The sequence below is a fragment of the Phyllobates terribilis genome, unplaced genomic scaffold, assembly GCF_046119375.1.
Source record: "Phyllobates terribilis strain yellow unplaced genomic scaffold, ASM4611937v1 Scaffold_2__4_contigs__length_985480577, whole genome shotgun sequence".
Lineage (NCBI taxonomy): Eukaryota > Metazoa > Chordata > Amphibia > Anura > Dendrobatidae > Phyllobates > Phyllobates terribilis.
In genome coordinates this window covers 700,071,970-700,094,332 of record NW_027362762.1, presented here as the reverse complement: position 1 = coordinate 700,094,332, position 22,363 = coordinate 700,071,970, and the positions used below count along the sequence as shown (strand labels likewise).

The 22,363-nt window shown below is 45.5% G+C and overlaps 1 protein-coding gene across 1 annotated transcript in view; it reads right to left on the bottom strand.

Moving 5' to 3' along the window:
- LOC141225840 (omega-hydroxyceramide transacylase-like) overlaps positions 1 to 20,489 on the bottom strand; it is a 67,263-nt gene extending 46,774 nt beyond the window's left edge. Inside the window, exons 1-2 of the mRNA XM_073667105.1 lie at positions 19,882 to 20,489; positions 8,651 to 8,883 (exon numbers count right to left, since the gene is read on the bottom strand). Coding sequence (XP_073523206.1) covers positions 8,651 to 8,883; positions 19,882 to 20,074 — 426 coding nt within the window. The 5' untranslated portion in view covers positions 20,075 to 20,489. The remainder of the gene's footprint in view (positions 1 to 8,650; positions 8,884 to 19,881) is intronic.
- Positions 20,490 to 22,363: the final 1,874 nt, after the last annotated feature.

Below are 22,363 nucleotides of genomic sequence, written 5' to 3'. Positions count from 1 at the left end.
AAGGCGCATCCATTAGATTCTGGCGCTTAGCCTCTGCTCTTCCTACTTGCCCTGGTGTGATGACAAGTGGGGTAATAGGATTGGGGCTGATGTCAGCTTTGTATTGCAAGCATGGGCAGCTCAGTGTCTCTGCAGGATGGCAGCCTGTATAGTCGCATCAAGCAACAATGCAGCCTTCCAGATTAGATTATTATTTTATTTTTATTGCAGGTGACATGGGCTTCAGTGGAATGGGCATAACGGTAAGTATAAGGCTTTTGGTTAAAGGGGTTGTCCAGTACTTTATTACCCCCCAAGGTATCCCCCCGGGGCCCCTAAGGATTTTTGTAATTACCTTATGTTGCAGATAATCCCTGTGAGTGGCGCTATCACTGGCCGCTCACAGGCATCACGTGACCCCCGGCTGCAACCGGCTCTGACGTCCGCTGATGTCACGACAGTGCTAGCAGCAGCCGGGGGTCTTTGTCTTCCGTGTTCCAGGTGGATGCCAGGCTGTGGGCGGGGTTACCCCCCCCCCCCCCCCCGTGTCACAGCCGGCATCCACCGCACGCTTTCCCAATGAATGGGGAGAGGCAGAGCACGCTGTGAGTGTGACGCGGGGGGTAACCCCGCCCACAACCCAGCAGCCACCACGGGGACCCCAGCGCTGAGTCACATGATGCCTGCGAGCGGCCAGTTATAGCGCCGCTGACAGGCATTATCAGCAATGTAAGGCAATTACAAAAAGTCTTAGGGACTCAGGGGGGATACATTGGGGGGAGTAATATAAAGTACTGTACAACTTATTAAAGGAGTCTGTGTTTATTTCATAAAAAATTATTTTAGTCTGGGTGTTTCACTATGGGGTTTAGTAATGAGGGTGTCTTATAGATGATGTTTCTCCATTACTAACCCCTGGGCTTGATGTCCGCTGCCAATGCAAAGCTGACATCAACCCCAACCCTATTATCTATTTTTTTTTCAGAAATGTATTTTAGCATTAAATTAATACATGTGTAACACGGGTACTTTAGATGCAGCAACACAAACACAGAGCAGCCAACACAGGGTTAATAAACAGGGGAAGTTTATAATAACAGGGTAAATCTCCACGCAGGGAGTATCAGGGGAAAATATGCGGGAAAACAAAGGAAGGTAAAAGTCTTTAACTGACAGTTCACAGTTTAACTAGATGTAGCAGAGTTGAACCGGCTGTAAATGACAGTTTTTACACTTAGCTGACTCTTTTCCTCCACAAGGCTGTTGCCAGCTGGGGCCGGTGCTGATTTCTTCAGGCTTCCCCGCCCAAACAATGCTCCGTCTTCTTGCGGCAGCCGGCGGTCTCCGGTTTTACCCGCTGAGCCCCTAGTCCACCTCACGTGCCCGACACCACCGACCCTGCGTCTCTTCTCTTGTCGGCTTGACTCCTCCGGTCCACTGCACTCGGCTCTTGCTCCCAGTCCTGGAGCCAGGAGCCTGGACCCTCTCACAATGCTCTGCTGAGCAGGACCCAGATCCGCTTTCCCGCGCAAAACGTCCTCCTCTCTTCCTCCCTCTACCCACGCCACCAGTCTCTCGGTCACCTGACCTCCCAGCTCTCACTCTGGACACGCCCCCAGCTCCCAAGTCACCTGACTCCTGTGCTCTCAGTCTGTCTTCCCCCTGCAACCAGAGGGGGAAAGTACTTTACACCCCGGTCTTCCCCCTTACACATGTACAATAAAACTACAAAGTCACTGCACTAATTATATATGTCACTGACATCTTTCTAACTATCTATTCTATGCATATATCTATTATCTCTATTCCATAATGTCGAGTCCCGCTGTGATTTTACTGTATGCGGCAGATGAATTGTTGGGTTTTCAAGGAAACGGGTGCTTAAAAATCCGACGGCACTCATGGTCCGAGTGCCATGTGATTTTTTTTCCTCGCACCCATTGACTTTCATTGGCGAGTCTCATCAGAGACACGCGGCAAAACGCAGCATGCTGTGATTTCTCAGTCCAATTTCAGCTGGGAAGAAAAATCGCAGATGAGCTGTAACCCATTGAATAACATTGATAAGAGTGATAAGAGTGTAATCCGATTTATTTTTGGATTGCACTTGTCCGTTTTTCTCGTAGATCAGTATGAGCCCTAATACAGACTTGCATATATTATTTTGCCTATTGCTCTATATAGCTGTAAAAGGTGCTGATAGACTGTTGAATAATTTGGGTAATACATATATGTGTTAAAAGTTCCAATAAGGAATCTGTGGTGTATTATAGGCCCTGGATGTCCATTAGTGATGAGCAAGCACTAAAATGCTCGGGTGCTCGATGCTCGGATCGAGCACATTGGAATACTCGGGTGATCGACGCGAGCAACGAGCCCAATGTAAGTCTATGGGAAACTCGAGTATTTTTCAGGCGGCTACCCCCGGCGGTCTGTAGAGGGCTTAAAAATTTCCCAAATCGATGGGAACAGTGCTCAAATGACATGGGAACAGCATGGGGAAGACATCTCAAGTATTTCTAACTCCCAGGTCACTGCTGTCAACAACGTTGACAGAGGTATTACGTCACTTTTACGGACTCACAATAAAACATACAAAAAAGAAACCAAAATGGATTTTCCTGGGAAATATGTTAAGGAACATCCTTTCCAGGGTAATGACTTGTATATAAAGCAAAATAAATAACCAAAAACAAAAATGCTCTTCCACACCTTGGGGTATGTTCACACATAGCGTTTTTGATGCGCTTTTTCACTTTCAACCGTGACAAATGCATTCACCAGGAAATGTCATTTTAACATTTTACAACCCTATTTGGCCATGTAGTGTGTGAGATATCATCAGACACAGTGTTTCATTTATGAAGGAGGGACTCTGAAAGTCACAAAGGGCCATCAGGAGGCCTTTAATATTCTTAGAGAGCTATCAGCTGGCTATGCTTTATTGTTTCCATTACTAAAGAGTGGGTCTCCTATACTGTTTTTGCGTATGCAGTGAGTGCCAGGGCTGCTCAAAATTTGGCTGCACCCCAATACCCCTTTGAACAGACTTAGAGGAGGGCCTCCTGAAAACAATGTACCCATTATTAGGAAGTGGGTCTCCCATTGTGTTGACCTATGCAGTGAATGCAAGGGTTGCCAAAAATTTGGAGGCACTCCAATGCCCCTTGGAAGAGACGTGGAGGAGGGCCTCATAAAAAAATGTTCCCATTTGAAAGGAGCGGGCCTCCTATACTTGTAATGCCCATGCACTAAGTGTATGGGCTGACAAACATTTACCCCTGGGGGATATACATGAACCTACTGCATAAAAATTTTTTTTTACGGGCATCATAAACACACTTTAAAAAACATTATGTGGGTGTTGCATCACGGACCACCGTCACCCTGGTGATATGGTGGTGGAGGATGAGGAGAAGGAGGAGGACAAGAGCAAATAGCCAAAATCAGGAAGCGTATACCCATGTCTGGGTGTGAAAAGGTGCATGGGAATACACCTCCCAAGAAAAGACACTGGATTTGAGTTTATGTTACGCTGCTATCATTCGGTGGTGTTGAGAAGTCTGGCCCAATCCAGCCCTTGTTCATTTTTATAAGAGTCAGCCTGTCAGCATTTTCAGTTGACAGGTGGATGCGCTAATCAGTTATAATTCCACCAGCAGCACTAAAAACCCGCTGTGATAAAACGCTGGTGGCAGGGCAGGCCAGGATCTCCAAGGCAGAGAGCCAGTTCATTCCACGTATCCAGCTTGGATATCCAATAATTATAAGGCACATAGGAATCACGGAGGATGTTGGTACGGTCGGCAAGGTACTCCCTCAGCATCTTCCCAAACTTTGCACTCCTTGTGGGAGAGCCCCGTGCCTCAGGGCTTGTGCGATGGGAGGGGCTGAGAAAATTCTCCCAAAAATTTGACAGTGTTCCCCGACCTCTGCTGGATTGAAGTGGTGTCTCTCTCGCCTGTACTCCTTGGTTGTCCAACGAAGTGTGTCCTCTGCCGCCAGCGTTTTCAGATGGGAATTTTTTTTAATAGTTCCACAACAAGGGCCTTCTGGTACAGCCCCATTTTTGTAGACATGTCCGCCTCAGGAATAAGAGATATAAAGTTCTCCTTGTAGCGTGGGTCTAGAAGTGTCACCAACCAGTAATGACACCCAAAATTTTGAGAACGCGAGGGTCATTGGAAAGGCCGCGTAACAAACTCAGCCATGCGTGCCAGACTACTAACAGGCAAGACTTCAGTGTCCTCACCAAGAGGATGACTCACCATGCTCTCCTCCTCCTCTGTCCTCTGTCCATCCACGGTGAACAGACTGTATGACAGCTGTGCAGGTAGTACCGTCTATAGCGCATGAAACTAGCTCCTGTTCTTCCTCCTCCTCCTCTTCCTCATTGTCACCCAATCCACGTTGGGATGAGCTGAGGCTGGGCTGTGTTTAATCACCCTGTATGGTTCCTTGCTCCATCTCATCGTGCTCCACCTGCAATGCATCCTCTTTGATTGTGAGCAGAGAGCGTTTCAGAAGACAGAGAAGTGGGATGGTGACGCTAATTATGGCGTCATCACCGCTCACTATCTTGGTGGAGTCCTCAAAGTTTTGGAGGATGATACATATGTCTGACATCCATGTCCACTCCTGAGGTCTTATGTGTGGAGTCTGAACTGAATACCAATGGCCTTGTTGATGCTTGTAGTCAACAACTGCCCTCTTCTGCTCACAAATTCTTCCCAACATCTGCAGTGTAGAGTTCCAACGCGTGGGGACATCACACACCAGTCTGTGAGCCGGAAGCTGCAAACGCTGCTGAAACACGGCAAGGGTGGCGGAAGCTGTAGCGGACTTTCTAAAATGGGCACACAGGCGGCGTACTTTAACAAGCAGATCCGGTAGCTCCTGGTAGGATTTGAGAAACCGCTGAACCACGCCACCAGGTTCCGGCCATTGTCACACAACCATGCCTGGCTGTAGGTTCAGCGGTGTGAGCCACAGATCTGCCTGCTCTTTCAGAGCTGTACACAACTCTTCAGCATTGTGCTGTTTGTCACCTAAGCATATTAGATTCAGCACAGCCTGTTGCCACTTGGCCGAGGCAGTGCTTTCAGCTTGTGACTGATGTGGTCATTTCAGAGATGGAGGCTGAAGAGGAGGAGGAGGCTGAGGTGCAGGAGCTGTAGACCATGGGGACAACCCTGATTGACCTAGGGCCCGCAATCCTTGGCGTCGGGAGGACGCGTTACGTCCCAAGGTCTGACTGGGTCCCGGCTTCCACTATGTTAACCCAGTGTGCCGTCAGCGAGATGTACAGTTCCTGTCCACAAGCACTTGTCCACGTGTCCGTGGTTAGGTGGACTTTCCCAGTAACTGCGTTGTTGAGGACACGGCTAATGTTTTTGGACACGTGCTTGTGTAATGCGGGGACGGCACACCGGGAGAAATAGTGGCTGCTGGGGACCGAGTACCGAGGGAAGGCCGCCGCCATCAGGTTGCGGAATGCTTCGGTCTCCAAGAACCTAAAAGGCAACATTTCGAGCGCAAGCAGTCGTGAAATGTGAGAATTTAGTAGTATGGGCTGTAGGGCGTTGGCGGCATATTTGCGCTTGCGTTCCAAGGACTGAGGTATGGACAACTGAACGATGCGCTGGGACAAGGACATGGACATGCTTCCTGATGCTGCTACTTGAGAGTGTGCAACGACAGGTGCAGGGCAGGAGGCATCTTCGCATGCACCATGGACAGGGGATTGGCTTGCATGCGCAACAGAGGAAGAGGCAATGGTGCCACCCGCAGTATTGGTGTTACGGGGAACGGTTGCCTGCCTTCTGTCTGCGGCCACCACACTGCTTCTTCCTGCCTGTTGGGGTGCTCTGTCTCCCTCCCCCTGTGTGCTGCTGTCCTCGCTCTGCATGGCCTCCTGCCAGGTTGGGTCAGTTACTATATCATCCACCACCTAGTCTTCCACTTCCGCACCCTGGTCCTCCTCCTGACTTTCTGGCAATTGTGTCTCATCATCGTCCACCTCTTGTGACACTTTCCCACCGTCGCCTTCGTATGACAGTGGCTGCTCAAATATCTGAGCATCGCTACAAGCGATCTCCTCTTTCCCCGCTTCAAGTGGACCGGGCGAAATGCCGGAATCTATAAATGGAAAAGTGAACAGCTCTTCAGAGTGTCCAAGTGTGGGTGGAATCAGTTGTCACGGGCACTCGGCATGGTGGGAGGAAGGAGGATCAGGGTGAAGAATATGCGGTCCAGACTCACAGCTACTGAGACTTGACCGTGTGGAAGACAGGGTGGTGGTGGTGGTGGTGGCTAAGTGACTGGAAGCATTATCTGCTATCCAACCAACAACCTTTTGACACTGCTCTGGGTTCAATAGTGGTGTGCTGCGGTCTGTAGCATCGGCGTCTCTGCCTCCTGCCCGGCAGAGACGCCATCCCCCTTACCGCCGCGGTCCTGCTCCAGCGTCTTCTGGCCTCGCTGCAGCATGTGCACGCAGCTTCCCTGGCCCTGTGCTTAGGGCGCGTGTGCGCACCCGCCCTCTTAAAGGGGCCGCACGCGGTCCTAAAATGTCCCCGGCCAGTGGCCGGAGGACTTCCCCCTATAAAAGGCACCTCCTCCAATATGGAGGTGCCCGTGCAAGGTTGTAGCTTTGTGTGTGATACTCTGCTTCAGCCCTCAGGTCCAGCCCGATAGCCAGACTACAAGTCCAGCCCGCCAGCCAGACTACTAGTCCAGTCCATCAGCTTGTCTGCCCATTGCCAATCCACCAGTCTGTCTATGGGCTCTGACCGCCTGCTTACCTGGAAGCACCTGCCCGTTACCTGCCGTGCCTGCCAGCCAGCCTGCCTGGAGGCTCCTGCCTGTTACCTGCCATGACTGCCAGTCCGTCTGCCCGGATCACCTGTCAGCCTGTCTGCCGTGCTCATCTGCTGTACCGGTCAGTCCCTGCCTTCTGACCCGTGGGAGTCACCTGCTCTCATACAAGGTCGGTCCCCAGAGTAGCACCTGGTCCCTCTGCTTGGTCCCTCCCTGATCACGAAGTCGATTGAGCCGCTGTACGACCTTGGTCAGCCCGAGTTGATACCTAGTTACGCCCCTCTGGTCCCTCCTTGCACCGCAGCATAGAGGTTCCACCATCCGGATCCATAACTTGGTCCCCTAGGAATTGGGACAGGAAGGTTGGGCGAGAAGATGTGGGCGTTTGTTGTGGCACAATTTGAGCTTGCCCGCGGCTTTCTCCTCGGCCTCTGTATGCACCATCATGTCCAGGACAATATCTTAAACACTTACTACAAATGATTGAATTTGGAGCGAACTTATATGTGATCCGTGTGACGGAGAAAACAAGAGTTTTAAATACCCGGCCTATAGGTAAGTAGTTTGAACAGCAAACTGGTGTCAATTGCTTCACTGACACACTGAAAGAAATTTTTAATGGAGGCCAGAAATGACAGGATTTTCTGAAAACGTCCAGTTTTAAGTAGCTGGATTTCTAGCGCTGTAATGTGGAAAGGACCTGGCTGTATTCAGCAGTGCCAACAAGCAAATGGCGCAGAAAAACCTGTGTTCTCTGGACTGCTTTTTAAGCAAATAATGAGGATTAAGATCCAAAAAAAAAAAAAAGTATTCCTGGCCCCTGTGTAATGTACGTTTTTTCCTCCCTACACTACCTAATACACAAGCAAATCTCTCCCTGACGCAGCCGCACCTCTCCCTACTCTGCCTGATTCCGGAGTGACTGTGACAAGCACGGTGGCGCCAGGTCTGATATAGACCTGATGACGCTGTGCAGCCAGCCAATCACTGTAATGCCACAACCCCCAAGAGAGCCAAACATGCAGGGAGGGGACCCGAGCATCTGCCCGAGCATCTCGCAAGTACTCGGCGAGCTCAGAGCATCTCGAGTACTGAGATGCTTGGGCGAGTACCGAGTACTTGTGAGTATGATCGCTTATCACTAATGTCCATTATTACTGAGGTGTAGGTGTCCACACTGAGCGTGGATGGATGAAGCAAGTCCCCTAATGGGTACCTTCACCTATCAGGCAGAAGCCCCTGATTGGATACCAAGCAACCTTATGGTAGCGGTTATACAATTTACAAAATGAAGAAATTGATATAGAAGGGTTAAGATTTTTCTAATCTCATATTTTTTTAAATAATTTTCTTATATATATTATATTGAGAACTAACTTCTGACAGGGTAGGGCGAGTTGGTGGAAGTTCTCATGGGAACTTTGCATCAAATGTTACTTTGTCTGTAAATAGTAAAAGGACTCTGCTTACAGTCTGAATAAACAGATCTTTGCTCACCAGCTGTATGAATCCAAGTTCTCCAAGTGCTTGCCTACAGCCACGCTTAACTTACTGAATTAGGGTTTACTGGTGATCCCGTGCCCCCCAAGTCTGACCGAGTCAGAACCGCAGTAATTACGATGTCTGAAAAGTGCTACGGAATGTCAACACTTTATAAGCAAGCACAATAAATTGTGTTCAATAGTGAGTGGTAGCCATTAAATAAGCAAACAGCTGTAATTACAGAATGTGTAGCTACACAAGTAAACCATGCTGAAAACAAATATTCTGCATTTTGTGGAAATAGGTCACAAAAAAAATAGGCTGTTCGAGAGAATATATTTTACATGAATGATAAGATTCAATATTCTACCTGTACAACTTCCTCTTTGGACTTGAAATCAGAAACCAATGTGTTTTTTCCATTTGATAGGCGTGTGAGAGCTACGTTGAGCCTTCCTGTTGCAACCAGATGTGCGTTGTCAGGCAAAAGGTTTAGAAGAGCTCTTCGGAAAATTGTTCCCAATTTAAAGGTTCGAAAAAATGGGCCAAATATGGGTTTCCTAGCTTCAATGGCTGCATCTAAGATTATGTTCTGTAACTCATCTGTAAGGATATAAAGAGCAAAACAAATATAAAGTTTTAGTAAAATAATCATAAAACATAAGAAATGTCCAAGGATACTAATTTATCAAAGATTAACCCCTTTTTATTGGACACAATTTTATGTGCTTTTGTTTTTTTCATTTGTTCTTCTTGTAAGAGCCAAATATCTAACAATTTAAAGTTCCATATTCTCTACATTACATGTACTGTATGTAACGTCAGAAAGGAGTTAAATAGGTTTGCGCCACTGATCTTTCACAGTATTAGGGCTCGTTCACACTAGCGTAGAACACGGCCAAGTGCCATCTGATGTTTTATTGGATAGCATTCGGCCCAGTGTTATACTGTTGAGGAGAGCCATAGGATCAAATACTTCATTAACCTCAAGACATAGGAGATTGAGAGAAAAGACCCATAAAGTGTATTATTTCACCTTACATAAGCTTGTTTAGATCAAAAGATGGCTGCCATTTCCTGTTTCATCACACCATGCTCTGTTATGCAAGATGGAGACTGGACCTATGACTACATCCTGTTGTACATGTGGCAAAAGTGGAGACTTTATTTATAACTACACCCTGTCATACAAAGTAGTTCCGGGAGGAAGCTGAATTCTATAGAAGGACTAACCAATCACAGAGCGACACGTTTCTTGAAGACACCGGATCGAGACCATGCCCCCTGATGACCTCATGGACCAACCCACCCTGATGACCTCATGGATCTGCCCATTGCCCAATCCATTAACCAATGAATACATCTGGTTACTCCCATTCTAGGGCTAACAGAGCCCCTTTACAGACTTTATATAAGTCTATGTTGAGGTTGAATAAAGACACTTGGAGATGTGCTATAGCTGATCAAGGAGAGCTTACATCTGTCTGTGTGTGTGTCTGATGTTATTCTTTCTTGCATGCACTTGATCATATCCATTAGAGCAGGAGCAGGCAACTAGTGAACATACCAAAGTGTTCACCCTAACAATAATATGGGGCAGTGCAGATTTGCGATTATTTTCGCATGCCGATTCGGCATGAGAAAACAATTGCAGCATGCCGCCAGTGGCTTGGATATTCAGATCACGCTCACCCATACAAGTTTATGGGTGTGTGAAACATTGCACTGCACTAGGATGTCATCCGAATGCAGTCCGATGTATGCCCACAGAGAATGCAGAAGATAGAGAAATTAAGTTCTCCGCCTTTTCCGCACCTGTGATGCGATTCTCTTGAAGAGAGCATCCGATCACACTCAGATCAAACTCTGACAGAGTTTGAGGGGAGTATCATTAGCATAATCAGCCCAATCTTCTCGCAAAATGCCTGTGCTGGGACCACTACTCATCACAAGAGAAGGGGCATCCTAAAGGAATCGATATGAATTAGACCAACATTGGCTTAACTCACCGATATTAATGGGTTCAACCGACAGTCTAATGTGTATGCGGGCCAACGACAGATGATGTCGGGAGGGGGCGGGGGAAACCGGCATGTCTGATGATTTCGAACTGCGAATACTTTTCTAATGCATATAAATTGGATGTGTGCTCTCCAATTTAGAATTGGATAAGACACCGACAGGACACTGACCCATCTTTTTCAATAATGCAGTTCAGATGAATCTTTTTGTTTTTTTCTTGATCCAAGTTTCCACAAGAAAAAAAAATAAAATTGCAGCATGCAGAACTTCCATCCATTTCTCGGTTGAAACCCACAGGTTCAAGTTTGTGGGTGCAAGAAAAAAAAATTAAATTGGATCACACACGGGCCATCAGAGTGGCATCCAATTTTTATGGATAGATTTCTATTATAAACTAGGGAACTGTATGTGATCATGTACATGTTTTATTGTAGTTGTATGAAAGCAGATCGCACACGGACATCACACGAATGTAATGAATGGACACACGGATAAAATGAGAAAAAATATCGTCCGAGTTTTCTGGATGAAACTCGGACGATTTTTCATACACTCATCTGCAGGCACCCTAAGAAATAAGCTGTCAGATGTCTGGCAGCGACTCTCAAAGCGAACACAGGAGCGCTCGGCAGAGGAAGGTTCCCGCATATGGGAGAGATGGCAGAGATTGTTTGGCCAGCAGCTATCTAAATGGTATGTGGAAGTTTTAGTCCCTTGTTTCAATAGAGTGGTGGTCAATAATGTGAACTACTGCTGTCAGACAGAGGGGCCAGAAGATCACAGTGTCTGATTTCACATACATGCACTGATTAGAAGCACTTCACCATCATATTAAGCAGTGCAGATTTCTGTTAGCAGTGCAGGGGTTAAACTTTTCAGCTGAGAGCTTTGAAGGTCTCAGCTGTTCAGTGTTGGTCACATCTCTCTACTATACATACTCGAGTTTGTCAATCAGGATTGCCAGTGTTAGGGTTCATACCCATGTGTGTGAAAAAAAAATACGTTCCGATATCTGAACCGAAAAAGTGCCATGCGAGTGTCATGCAATTGCTGTACGATTTGCTCACCTAGCATCCGTATGACATGTGCATTCAATGCGATTTTAACATGGGCTTTTACATAGGGGAGTTGTCTAGGGCAATATTCTTCACCACACACACACACATATACATACATACATACACACACACGAGGGTCAGTCAATAAGTAAGGCCTCCTATTATTTTTCTCCTTTTAATTGGCAAAAAATTCAAATGCAATTACATAGGTTGAAAACCACAACATTAACGATTAATTTGTCACTTTTCAATATAATCTCCATCCATTCCCACAGTCTTGGTCCACCGTTTAACAAGGGCATGAATTCCAGCATGGTCAAAAGCATTCTTGGGACCCACCGTGCACAGACTTTTCTGTATCCCAGTTGTCCAATAATTTTCATCACACTGCCTTTACTGAGGCAGATAATGCCACACAATTCTTCTGCAGTCACCCGGCGGTCACCACGAATGATGTCATCGACTCGCTGAATGTTGCTTGGAGTCACTGCGGTTACTGGCCTGCCACTCCGCATTTTGTCAGCCAACGGTGATGGCCCTTCAGCTGTGTTACAGCGACGAACCCATCGTCTAACAGTACTGACATCCACTGTTGCATCACCGTACACATTTTTCAGTCTCTCATGAATTCGAATGTGCGTTTCACCTTCTGCATGCAAGAATTCATTCACAGAACGTTGTCTAATACGAACATCAATGTCAGCTATTTTGCAAACGGATACAGTCCTGCCACCTGTTGGTGCAGGAAGTTGCAATTGCTGTGGATTGGAGAAAAAGGTTTGAGGAATTGTGCCAAATTCGAATATTTAACATAACTACCTTATTTAAGGAGAAAAAAAATAGGAGGCATTACTTATTGACTGACCCTTGTAATATATACATATATATTACACAGTGTGTGTATGTATGCATGTATGTGTATATATACGCAGAGGTTAAGCAGACGGCTGGGGCAGATGTTTGAAGCCTGGGAGGTGGGGGGGGGGGGAAATACCCACAGAGCTTCCCAGGCTACTAATATCACCCCCCCCAGCTGAAAACTTAGCCTTTACTGGCTATTAAAATGGGGGACCCCCCCAAAAAATGACATGAGGTCCCTCTATATTAACAGCTAGCAAAGGCTATGCAGACAGCTGGGGGCTGTTATTAATTGCCTAGGAAGGGGCCATGGATATTGGTCCCCTCCGAGGCTAGAAGCAGGAGCCCTCAGCCGCCCCATAAGATTTGCCAATTCTGGCACTTAGCCTCGCTCTTCCCACTGCCCTGTAGCGGTGGCAGTGGGGTAATAGGGCTGGGTTTGATGTCAGCTTATAATGCCAGCTGACATGAAGCCCGGGTTAGTAATGGAGAGGCGTCTATAAGACGCCCCCATTTCTAATCCCATAGTGGAAGTCAAATGTAAAATAAATACACCCACACTGTGAATAAAATAAACACAGACACCATCCAGCCTGTCATTCTGCAGAGACACTGAGGAGCGCAAGCATGCGGAGTTCATGTTACATGAATTCAGTTCACCTCATTGACTTCCCTACGAGCATGGGAAAATTCTCACTGCGCTTGCATTGAAATCATTTGCCGACACAGCGAGTGCGAGATCATGGTCATGCTATTCCCTTAGCTCATTTTGTTAATGGCTATACCTCAGGATGTATGCACAGTATACTCAGCAGAGGTATGTAAGGGCCCCGTCACACTAAGCGATGCAGCAGCGATCCCGACAACGATACGACCTGTCAGGGATCGTTGCTGCATCGCCAATACATCGCTGGTGAGCTGTCAAACAGGCAGGCTCACCAGCGATCAGGGGAGCAGCGATATCGTGGAAAGAATCGTTCCACGATGTCCTGCTCCCGTTACCAGCCTGCTGCAAGCAGGAGCAGGCTGGTAACTATGGTAAACATCGGGTTACTAAGTGCGCGTGTGCCCCTAGTAACCCGCTGTTTACCATGGATACCACTCTGCTACGGTGCGCGGGAGCCTCCGCGCACCGTAGCAGAGTGGTATCCATGGTAAACAGCGGGTTACTAAGTGCGCGCGTGCCCCTAGTAACCCGATGGTTACCATAGTTACCAGCCAGATCGTTGGTCCCGCTGGTCACACACAGCGATGTGTGCTGGCCAGCGGGAGGCCAACGACCAAAAAATGGTCCAGGACACTTTGCAACGATCAGCGACCTCACAGCAGGGGCCTGATCGCTGCAAAGTGTCACACATAGCGACATCGCTGGTGAGTCACCAAAACCGTGACTCAGCAGCGATATCGCTATGTGAGACGGGGGCTTAATCCTCTTCCAGACAGCTTATCTCAAGTGAAAACAAAAGGTCTGACCCCTAACAGGATATTCAAGAATTTGTAGTTTGTTTACATGCCATTTGTCCATACGCTCTTATGCCAAGTGTAAGGAGATGGACATATTGTCCACATTCCCCCTTGAAGAAACAAGTATAATGTTGTGTGATGTAATATGAACTGTGATAAATAATGTGAATTGTGATGTGTGTTAAGGATGTTAGTAAGGTTGATAATGTGTGTAGTTTGACAGTAGAAATAGTGATAATTAATGTTTGGGACTAGCCCAGAGTGGGAGGAGATAAGTTGAAGAGAAAGTGACAATTTCCTGGTAGGTAGGCAGAGAGCTTCTCTTTCTATGCACTTCAGGCCCTAAGGTCCAAAGTGAGAAGTGCCATATTTTGGGTGTCCCTAAGCGAGTGGAGACTAAAAGGAAAAGATGGCGAGATCCGGAGCAGAAGTGGCTAAGAGACCGAGCAATCTACCGGAGACATGTCCTAGGAGAGGACGCCAAGTGATAGGAGAAAGAAAAGGCGTAACCACGAGTTGAGCAAAAGACTCTTGCTAAACAGGACTGTAGTGTCGAGCTGGGTTGTGGTGAAGTAGTGAGAATCAGAGGAAACAGAAGACAAGTAGAGAGAGTAAAGAGGAAAGGTGAAGATGGAGAACAACAGAGACAAGAAGGAAGGAAACTGTTTAAAATACTTTAAGTTTTAAAGGAAACGTTCATAAGGCTGTGTACCCGCTTTCTCATATATATTCCCTACCAAGTTCCCGTTCAGTAAAAAGTTTATTTTTGACTGGTGGTCTCCCTCATTGAACTGTAAAACACCTGGTCCTGGCAAACCAGCAACATCGGTTACATGCGGCCTGGATGGGCGTAAGGCCCTCTGAGCACAAGTCCACACACCCAGGCAGGACCTCCACCTTCATGTAACGTGCCAGGGCATAGAGTACCTAGACGAGTACCTGGCCCATGGCTACCGCTCCGCTACACTGGTATATTGCCTATAACCAAGCCCAAGTTGTGGATGTAGTCAGCCTTCACTGCTGATTTTGTCACAGGATATTAGAAGTGAACTCTACATCATACCATAGAGTCTCTGTATTTAGGTAATATATAGTGCCTGTGCAGATATATTCCCAAATGGACTACTTTCTTAGATTTGCTCTATTACGAAATTATTGACTTCACATCATAAAACATTAAGCAATTGAATAACTTTTAGTCTGTGCTTAGTTTACACACACGGGTCAATGACACGGGGTCATTTGAATGATAATTGGCTGGATGAACAGAACAGGAAGCAAATATTTATATTAACTGGGACATTTGTATCTTATATAACATTATTGTATAATACTCTTAGCCGTGGTCTGCATATATGTCAAAGCTTAGGGTGCTCTATTCACAGATACACAAATGTTTTTTGGTTTATTAATGACAAACAGGATTTTCAGCTAATACTGTAAATGTATGTATGTACCAATTAATTTCTATCCAGAGGCTTTAACCTCCATAACTGACATGCACACACACATCTGATGCCTTCAGCACCGGTTTTTGTGTGTCTTCGTGGTTTGTAGGAATTTGCACTAGCTGGGACATTGTAGTGAAAGGAATTTTTACACGTTGCATCCACACAATTTACCACACGATCATGGAAGTTCACTGAACCTGGTGTTTTTTAGGTTTTGTTTTTCTATTTTGCATGTGCAGTACTTTGAGGTAAATTTGTGTCAATTTTTCCAAATTGCCAATATTTGGCTCTGGTAAGTTAGCTCTCCACTTAGGTGTTGATTCATTTAGACCGGCGTTTACATGTTAGTCTTAATGAAAGGGTGTTTTGGAGTAGAAAGCGCCAAATTCATTAAGAGCCGCAGGCCATCAAATTATTTTGATATCTGGCATGCGCCTCCTTGGGTCTCGCCAAGGATGCTACTCCACACAGTGTTTGCAGCTGAGTGCTCATTGGCACTCTTCACTACATTTTCAACTTAAAACCACTGCGAAGAAATACTACATTAATCCCTTCCCGCCATGGCTAATTTTCATAGTATTTTTCTCCCTTTCTTCCAAGAGTGATAAAAAAAAAAAAAAAAAAAAGTTATTTTTCCATCAACATAGCTAAACGGGGGCTTGTATTTTTGTGGGATAAGTTGGAACATTCTACCAATGTAATAGAAAAATGAGGAAAAAAAAACTGCAAGTGCAATTTTGAAAATTATGAAAAAAAAAATAATAATGCAATTTCTTCATTGTTTATCAGATTTTGTTTTTTCCAGTGATCATTGACCTGGCAATGTGATTTTCCAGGTCAAGATGTTTATGGCGGTACCAAGCTTGCGTATAATTATATTATATACTAGATGGTGGCCCGATTCTAAAGCATCGGGTATTCCAGAATATGTATGCGGCCGACCGGGCGTAATCAGCAAAGCGGTGTTTAAATTTGGCGCCAAAATCGCTGATCGGCCGCCGGCAGCGACCAATCAGCGAATCGTATTAGTGAGGACCGGGGAGCGGCGCTGCCTGTGCGGGTACTTCCGCTGCGAGCAGCCGGGAGATGAGCGGCTGCTCGCAGCAGAAGTATCCCGACCGGCGGCGCCGCTCCCTGGTCCTCCCTTCACACTTGCGGTTGGGAGATCAGCAGCCCTAGCCGCTGATATCCCGACGGTAGCCGCATGGAGGTCAGCGGCGCCGCCGGTCGGGGTAATTCTGCATCGAGCAGCCGGGAGATGAGCGGCTAGCACCGGTCATCTCCCGGCTGCATCGCCGCTGACCTCCTTGCGGCAGATGAGCCGCTAACGGCCGCCATCTTTTTCGGAAATCCCGCGTCGCTGACTGGCCGCGGCCGGACCAATCAGCGAGGCAGGACTTCCTGGACAGACAGACAGATACATACATACATACATACATACATACATATATATATATATATATATACACACACACACACATACGCACATTATATAAATACATAAAATTATTAATAATATTAAAGTTGTGAAAAAAAAAAAAAAAAAAAAGTTATAGGTTTTCACTTTCTGAGACCATAACTCAACAGACTTATTTGAAAGCTTGTTTCTTGTTTTGTGGGTCAAGAGGGAGTGATGGGTACCCAAACGGATGCTCGGGGAGTATTGTGTACCTATGATATGTTTATGGTGAGTTTCTGACGTAGTGCATTATCACTGTGTCAAAAACACAGCGTAGTAGACGGAATTTATAGAAATCTCATGCTTATTTTTTTTGCAATTAGCGTAAACTGACCTGCGGTAAGTGGTTCAAATTCGAAATATGTCAATTTCTCTTGCAGGTACTCTGAATTTTATGTGTGGATTTTCACACTATATACAGTGCCTACAAGTAGTATTCAACCCCCTGCAGATTTAGCTGGTTGACACATGCGGAATTAACTTGGCATTGTGACATTTGTACTATAGATCAGCCTGGAAGTGGGAAATGCACTGCAGCAAATTTTTTTTATTTTTTTTGATTTTTTTATTTTTTAAAAACGTTAAAAGTTAATTCAGAGTGTCATTTATTATTCAACCCCTCAAACCACAAGAGTTCTGTTTGGTCCCCCTAAAGTATTAAGAAGTAGTTCAGGCACCAAGAATAATGAGCTTCACATGTGTGGATTAAAGATCTCTTTTGCCAGCCTTTTCTGACTATTTAAGACCCTCCCCAAACTTGTGAACAGCACTCAGACATGGTCAACATGGGAAAGACAAAGGAGCATTCCAAGGCCATCAGAGACAAGATCGTGGAGGGTCACAAGGCTGGCAAGGGGTACAAAACCCTTTCCAAGGAGTTGGGCCTACCTGTCTCCACTGTTGGGAGCATCATCCGTAAGTGGAAGGCTTATGGAACTACTGTTAGCCTTCCACGGCCTGGACAGCCTTTGAAAGTGTCCTCCCGTGCCGAGGCCAGGCTTGTCCGAAGAATCAAGGCTAACCGAAGGACAACAAGGAAGGAGCTCCGGGAAGATCTCATGGCAGTGGGGACATTGGTTTCAGTCAATACCATAAGTAACGTACTCCACCGCAATGGTCTCCGTTCCAGACGAGCCTGTATGGTACCTTTACTTTCAAAGCGTCATGTCAAGGCTCGTCTACAGTTTGCTCATGATCACTTGGAGGACTCTGAGACAGACTGGTTCAAGGTTCTATGGTCTGATGAGACCAAGATTGAGATCTTTGGTGCCAACCACACACGTGACGTTTGGAGACTGGATGGCACTGCATACGACCCCAAGAATACCATCCCTACAGTCAAGCATGGTGGTGGCAGCATCATTCTGTGGGGCTGTTTCTCGGCCAAGGGGCCTGGCCATCTGGTCCGCATCCATGGGAAGATGGATAGCACGGCCTACCTGGAGATTTTGGCCAAGAACCTCCGCTCCTCCATCAAGGATCTTAAGATGGGTCGTAATTTCATCTTCCAACAAGACAACGACCCAAAGCACACAGCCAAGAAAACCAAGGCCTGGTTCAAGAGGGAAAAAGTCAAGGTGTTGGAGTGGCCTAGTCAGTCTCCTGACCTTAACCCAATTGAAAACTTGGGGAAGGAGCTCAAGAATAAAGTCCACATGAGACACCCAAAGAACCTAGATAACTTGGAGAAGATCTGCATGGAGGAGTGGGCCAAGATAACTCCACAGACCTGTGCCGGTCTGATCAGGTCTTATAAAAGACGATTATTAGCTGTAATTGCAAACAAGGGTTATTCCACAAAATATTAAACATAGGGGTTGTATAATAATTGACCCACACTTTTATGTTTAAAATTTAATAAAATTCAACTGAGCAACATAACTTTTTGGTTTGTAAGATTTATGCTTCTGTTCATAAATCCTACTCTCGTTTGCAGTTTGAAGGCTCTAACTTATTTGCATCTTATCAAACCAGCTAAATCTGCAGGGGGTTGAATACTACTTTTAGGCACTGTATTTGCATAAGGCTATGTTCCCGTGATTAGTTTTTGGTGAGTTTTTTTACTCTGCATATTTTATTTTATTTTTTAAAATGCAATTTAACTATTTAACTGGGTGCAGAAAATCTGCATCAAAAACTCACCAAAAGCTCATTGTGTGAATGTAGCCTTAGATGTGGAAAATTTTCAGGTAAAAAACGCATATGTACTTTTAGTGCGTTTCTGCGGCGGAAGCGTAGCAAAAATGCATGTAATCTGCATATGACTATATCAATAAAGTTCTCTCAAAGGGAAATACCAGGAAGTATCAAAAAACAAAACCGCTTTATTTAAAACATGACACCAACAAAAGACAAAAAAAAAACCACAATGAAAAATACGCAAGTAACCTAATTCACTTAAGGCCACGTGCACATGTTGAGTATTTGCTGACTATTTTACCTCAGTATTTGTAATCCCAAAATAGGAGAGGAACAATCAGAGGAAAAGTATAATAGAAACACGTCACCACTTCTGTATTTATCACCCACTCCTGGTTTTGTCTTACAAGTACTGAGGTAAAAAAAACTGCCAAATACTGATCATGTGCACATGGCCTAATGGGTGCAGAAATCTGCATCATCAAAAACTTTGCAAAAAGCTCATCGTGGGAACGAAGCCTAAATGCAGGCTCAGCGCACTCCTCACACCCTCCTCCGGCATAGGACATACTTTTACTGGATGATAAATCTGGTGTCTTTGTGGAACTTTACATGACCTCTTGCTTGGCTTAGTTTACACCAATATTTTGTGCACGTTCAATTGTTCAGACGATCTCCATGCATACCATAGAAACTAACGGCGTATAGTACAGCAGCACGTAGTGTCCACCGTACAGTCTCCGTGCCATAGTCATAGGACCGAAGTCTTCTACATAGTATCAGGTCTGGTGTAAGCCCATGAGGGTCCTCTTCCCTTCTGTACCAGTCTGCCAGTATGGTTGCTTTATGTTATGGTGCTTTAAAAATAAATCTGCAATAGTTTTTTTTGTATTTTATGTGGCTTTTTTGTTGCAATAGCAGCTTTTTAGCTCACCACCAAGCAATGCTATAAATTAAGTACTTGTTTGAGTTACTAGCACTACCCTGAAGGATCAAACACGTGCAAAAACGTAAAGTCTCGCATTTCCAAGGTGTTGTCCGTGTCCCTACAATTGCATGGGTACAATAATAAATATTCCATCATGAAGTCCAATAGTATAACAACGCTGTGTACTTGACTCCGTGGTAATTAAGTAACTGCATTACTTACCAAGATTGACTTGAAAGACTACAGCAGCTGCGACAAGAGACCCGGCTGAAGCTCCATACACCTTGGGCGCGGACCCCAGTATGTCTGGGGCCAGGTGAAGCAAAGCTCGGACTGCTCCAATCTGGTACAGAGACAGAAACCCACTGCCGGAGAAAGAGAGAGACAGAGGGCTCCTTCCAGGCTCATCTTCCATGGCATGAAGACAGCAGAGATTTCCCTGCCTGTGTGTACAGGAAACACTTCTTTCTGCTTCATGAAATCTTTCTGCGGAGGATTTATGTAGTGAAAATAGAAAGTAACACTCCCTCCACAGACCTTCTGCAGGATTAGGATCAGACACAGTCAACAAAGGGTCTCTTTGTAGTGACCGATCACTTGGCTGCTGCGATCGGTTACACAAACTGATTGACAGGCTTCCTAGATACAGGCTACTCACATTGGTGTCAGCTGTTGCATATTGAGTACTACAAAAATGGCAGATGTTTCACATAAAATTAGTGATGCAGATTTATCCCATCTCCGTGTTCACAATGGGAAGCTTTCTGCTATTATATATATATATATTATTGAGTATGAGCACTACTACAGAAATCCCCACTCTTCCACGCCTTGGCTGCCATCAATGAGGTTATTAATGGCATACCTCCAGACTTTTGAAGAACAGAAAGAAGGACAGATGTGTAGTCAAATTTTGGCCACACCCCAATCCACTCCCATTTACCATTTCTTTCTCCCCTGGCAGGAGGAGATGTCAGAGGGGTGGTGGTGGTAGTGAGGGACATTCAGCAGACATCTGACGCTACAGGGTGTAGACCTAAATCCAGGACTGTCCGCTGTTTCCGGGACAGTTGGGACTAGAGATGAGCGGATGGATTCACGGGTCTCCGGTACAGCGTGCAGGTCAGTGCTACCTGCCGGCGCAGCTTTTGACTAGCCAGAGCTGGCGGGACATCATCTGTGCATCCAGCTCATCTCTTGTTGGGACCTGTGGCTTTAATTTTTGTTCCTTCATTCACAGTTGGAGCCGCCAGAACTTTCTCATCTTTAGGGTCCCGTGCGCATGATGCGTTTTTCAAGTGTTTTTGCTGCGGAATTTTTGCCGCGTAAACGCTTGTAAAACGCTTGGTAATCCTTTCCCCATGGTCCCCAATGTAAATCCGCAATTTCAATGCCCATGCTGCAGAATTTTCCGCAGCGTTTTTGATGTGCGGAAAATTCCGCAGCATGTCCATTATTTGTGCGTTTACGCATGCGGAATTGCCTTCTCAATGCATTAAAAAACGCAAGGCAATTTCGCATGTGCAAAACGCTTCAAAAACGCGCGAAAAATGCGTGTCAAATTCCGCATGCGACTTTTCGGGCAAGGACATGCAAAAATGAAGCGGAAATTTTCCGCTTCATTTCTGTATCGTGGGCACATAGCCTTATGTAGCTTCACTATACGAACAGCTGACTTTTTTGTGTCTGTAAGGCCGTGTTCACACGTTGCAGAAATACTGTGTTTTTTGCAGAAATCCGAATCAAACTGCACTAACAATCGTCTCCCCCTTATTTGATGCGTTTCTGGTGCAGATGTGAAGCAGTGTTTTTAATGAGCTTTTTATAGTACAGAAAAGCTTTGATTCTGCACTTAAAAAAAGTAACTGCAGTTCTTTACAAAGAAGAGAGGGAAAAAAAGCACCAAAACCACGCAGTTTTCATGTAATCACATCCACTTTGCTTGGACAGTTAAACACAGCAGAATTTTTGCGCAAAAAAAAAGCAGCAGAAAATACACAGCATTTACACTACATGTGAACAAGGTCTAAATGTTGAAGCAAAGTGGATGTGATTCCATGAACTCTCCACCCCCTATGGTCTAAAGATGCTGCTGAAGCTTGTTCTGAAAAAAAAAAACACACTTTCATTTTTAAGCGCAGAATCAAAGCTTTTCTGTACTATTAAAAAAGCGTTTAAAACTCTGCCCAAAATCTGTCCCAAAATCGCATCAGTAAGGTTGAAAACGCATAAATGAAACCCAGCATGTAAAAATCAGAGAAGATTCTTATTGCGTCGTGTGGTGCGGACACCTGCAGAAGAAAAGAAGCAGAAAGAAGGCATACACCACCAATGATGTCCCATATGTGCTCGATAGGAGACAAGCTCAGAGACACTGCAGGACATGGTAGCACATTGAGGCCATGCGGACTGCTCAAAGTAGCATGAGCAACATGCTGCATGGCATTGTTGTGTTGAAAAATGGCTCCTGGGACACTTTGGAGAAACAGCCGCACCACAGGCTCCACAACCAAATCAATATTTGATGCTGAATAAATTGAGATGTTTTCAAAATTTTGTTTCCATCTTTTCCACATTTGTATATCATTAAAGAGTTATTCCCACAATTGCATTATTTTTCACGAAACACAGTAACTACATATGAATTGTTAATATACAAAGTAAGCCCCACATGAAGTTTCTTGTACCTTTGTCTTTTTTTCAT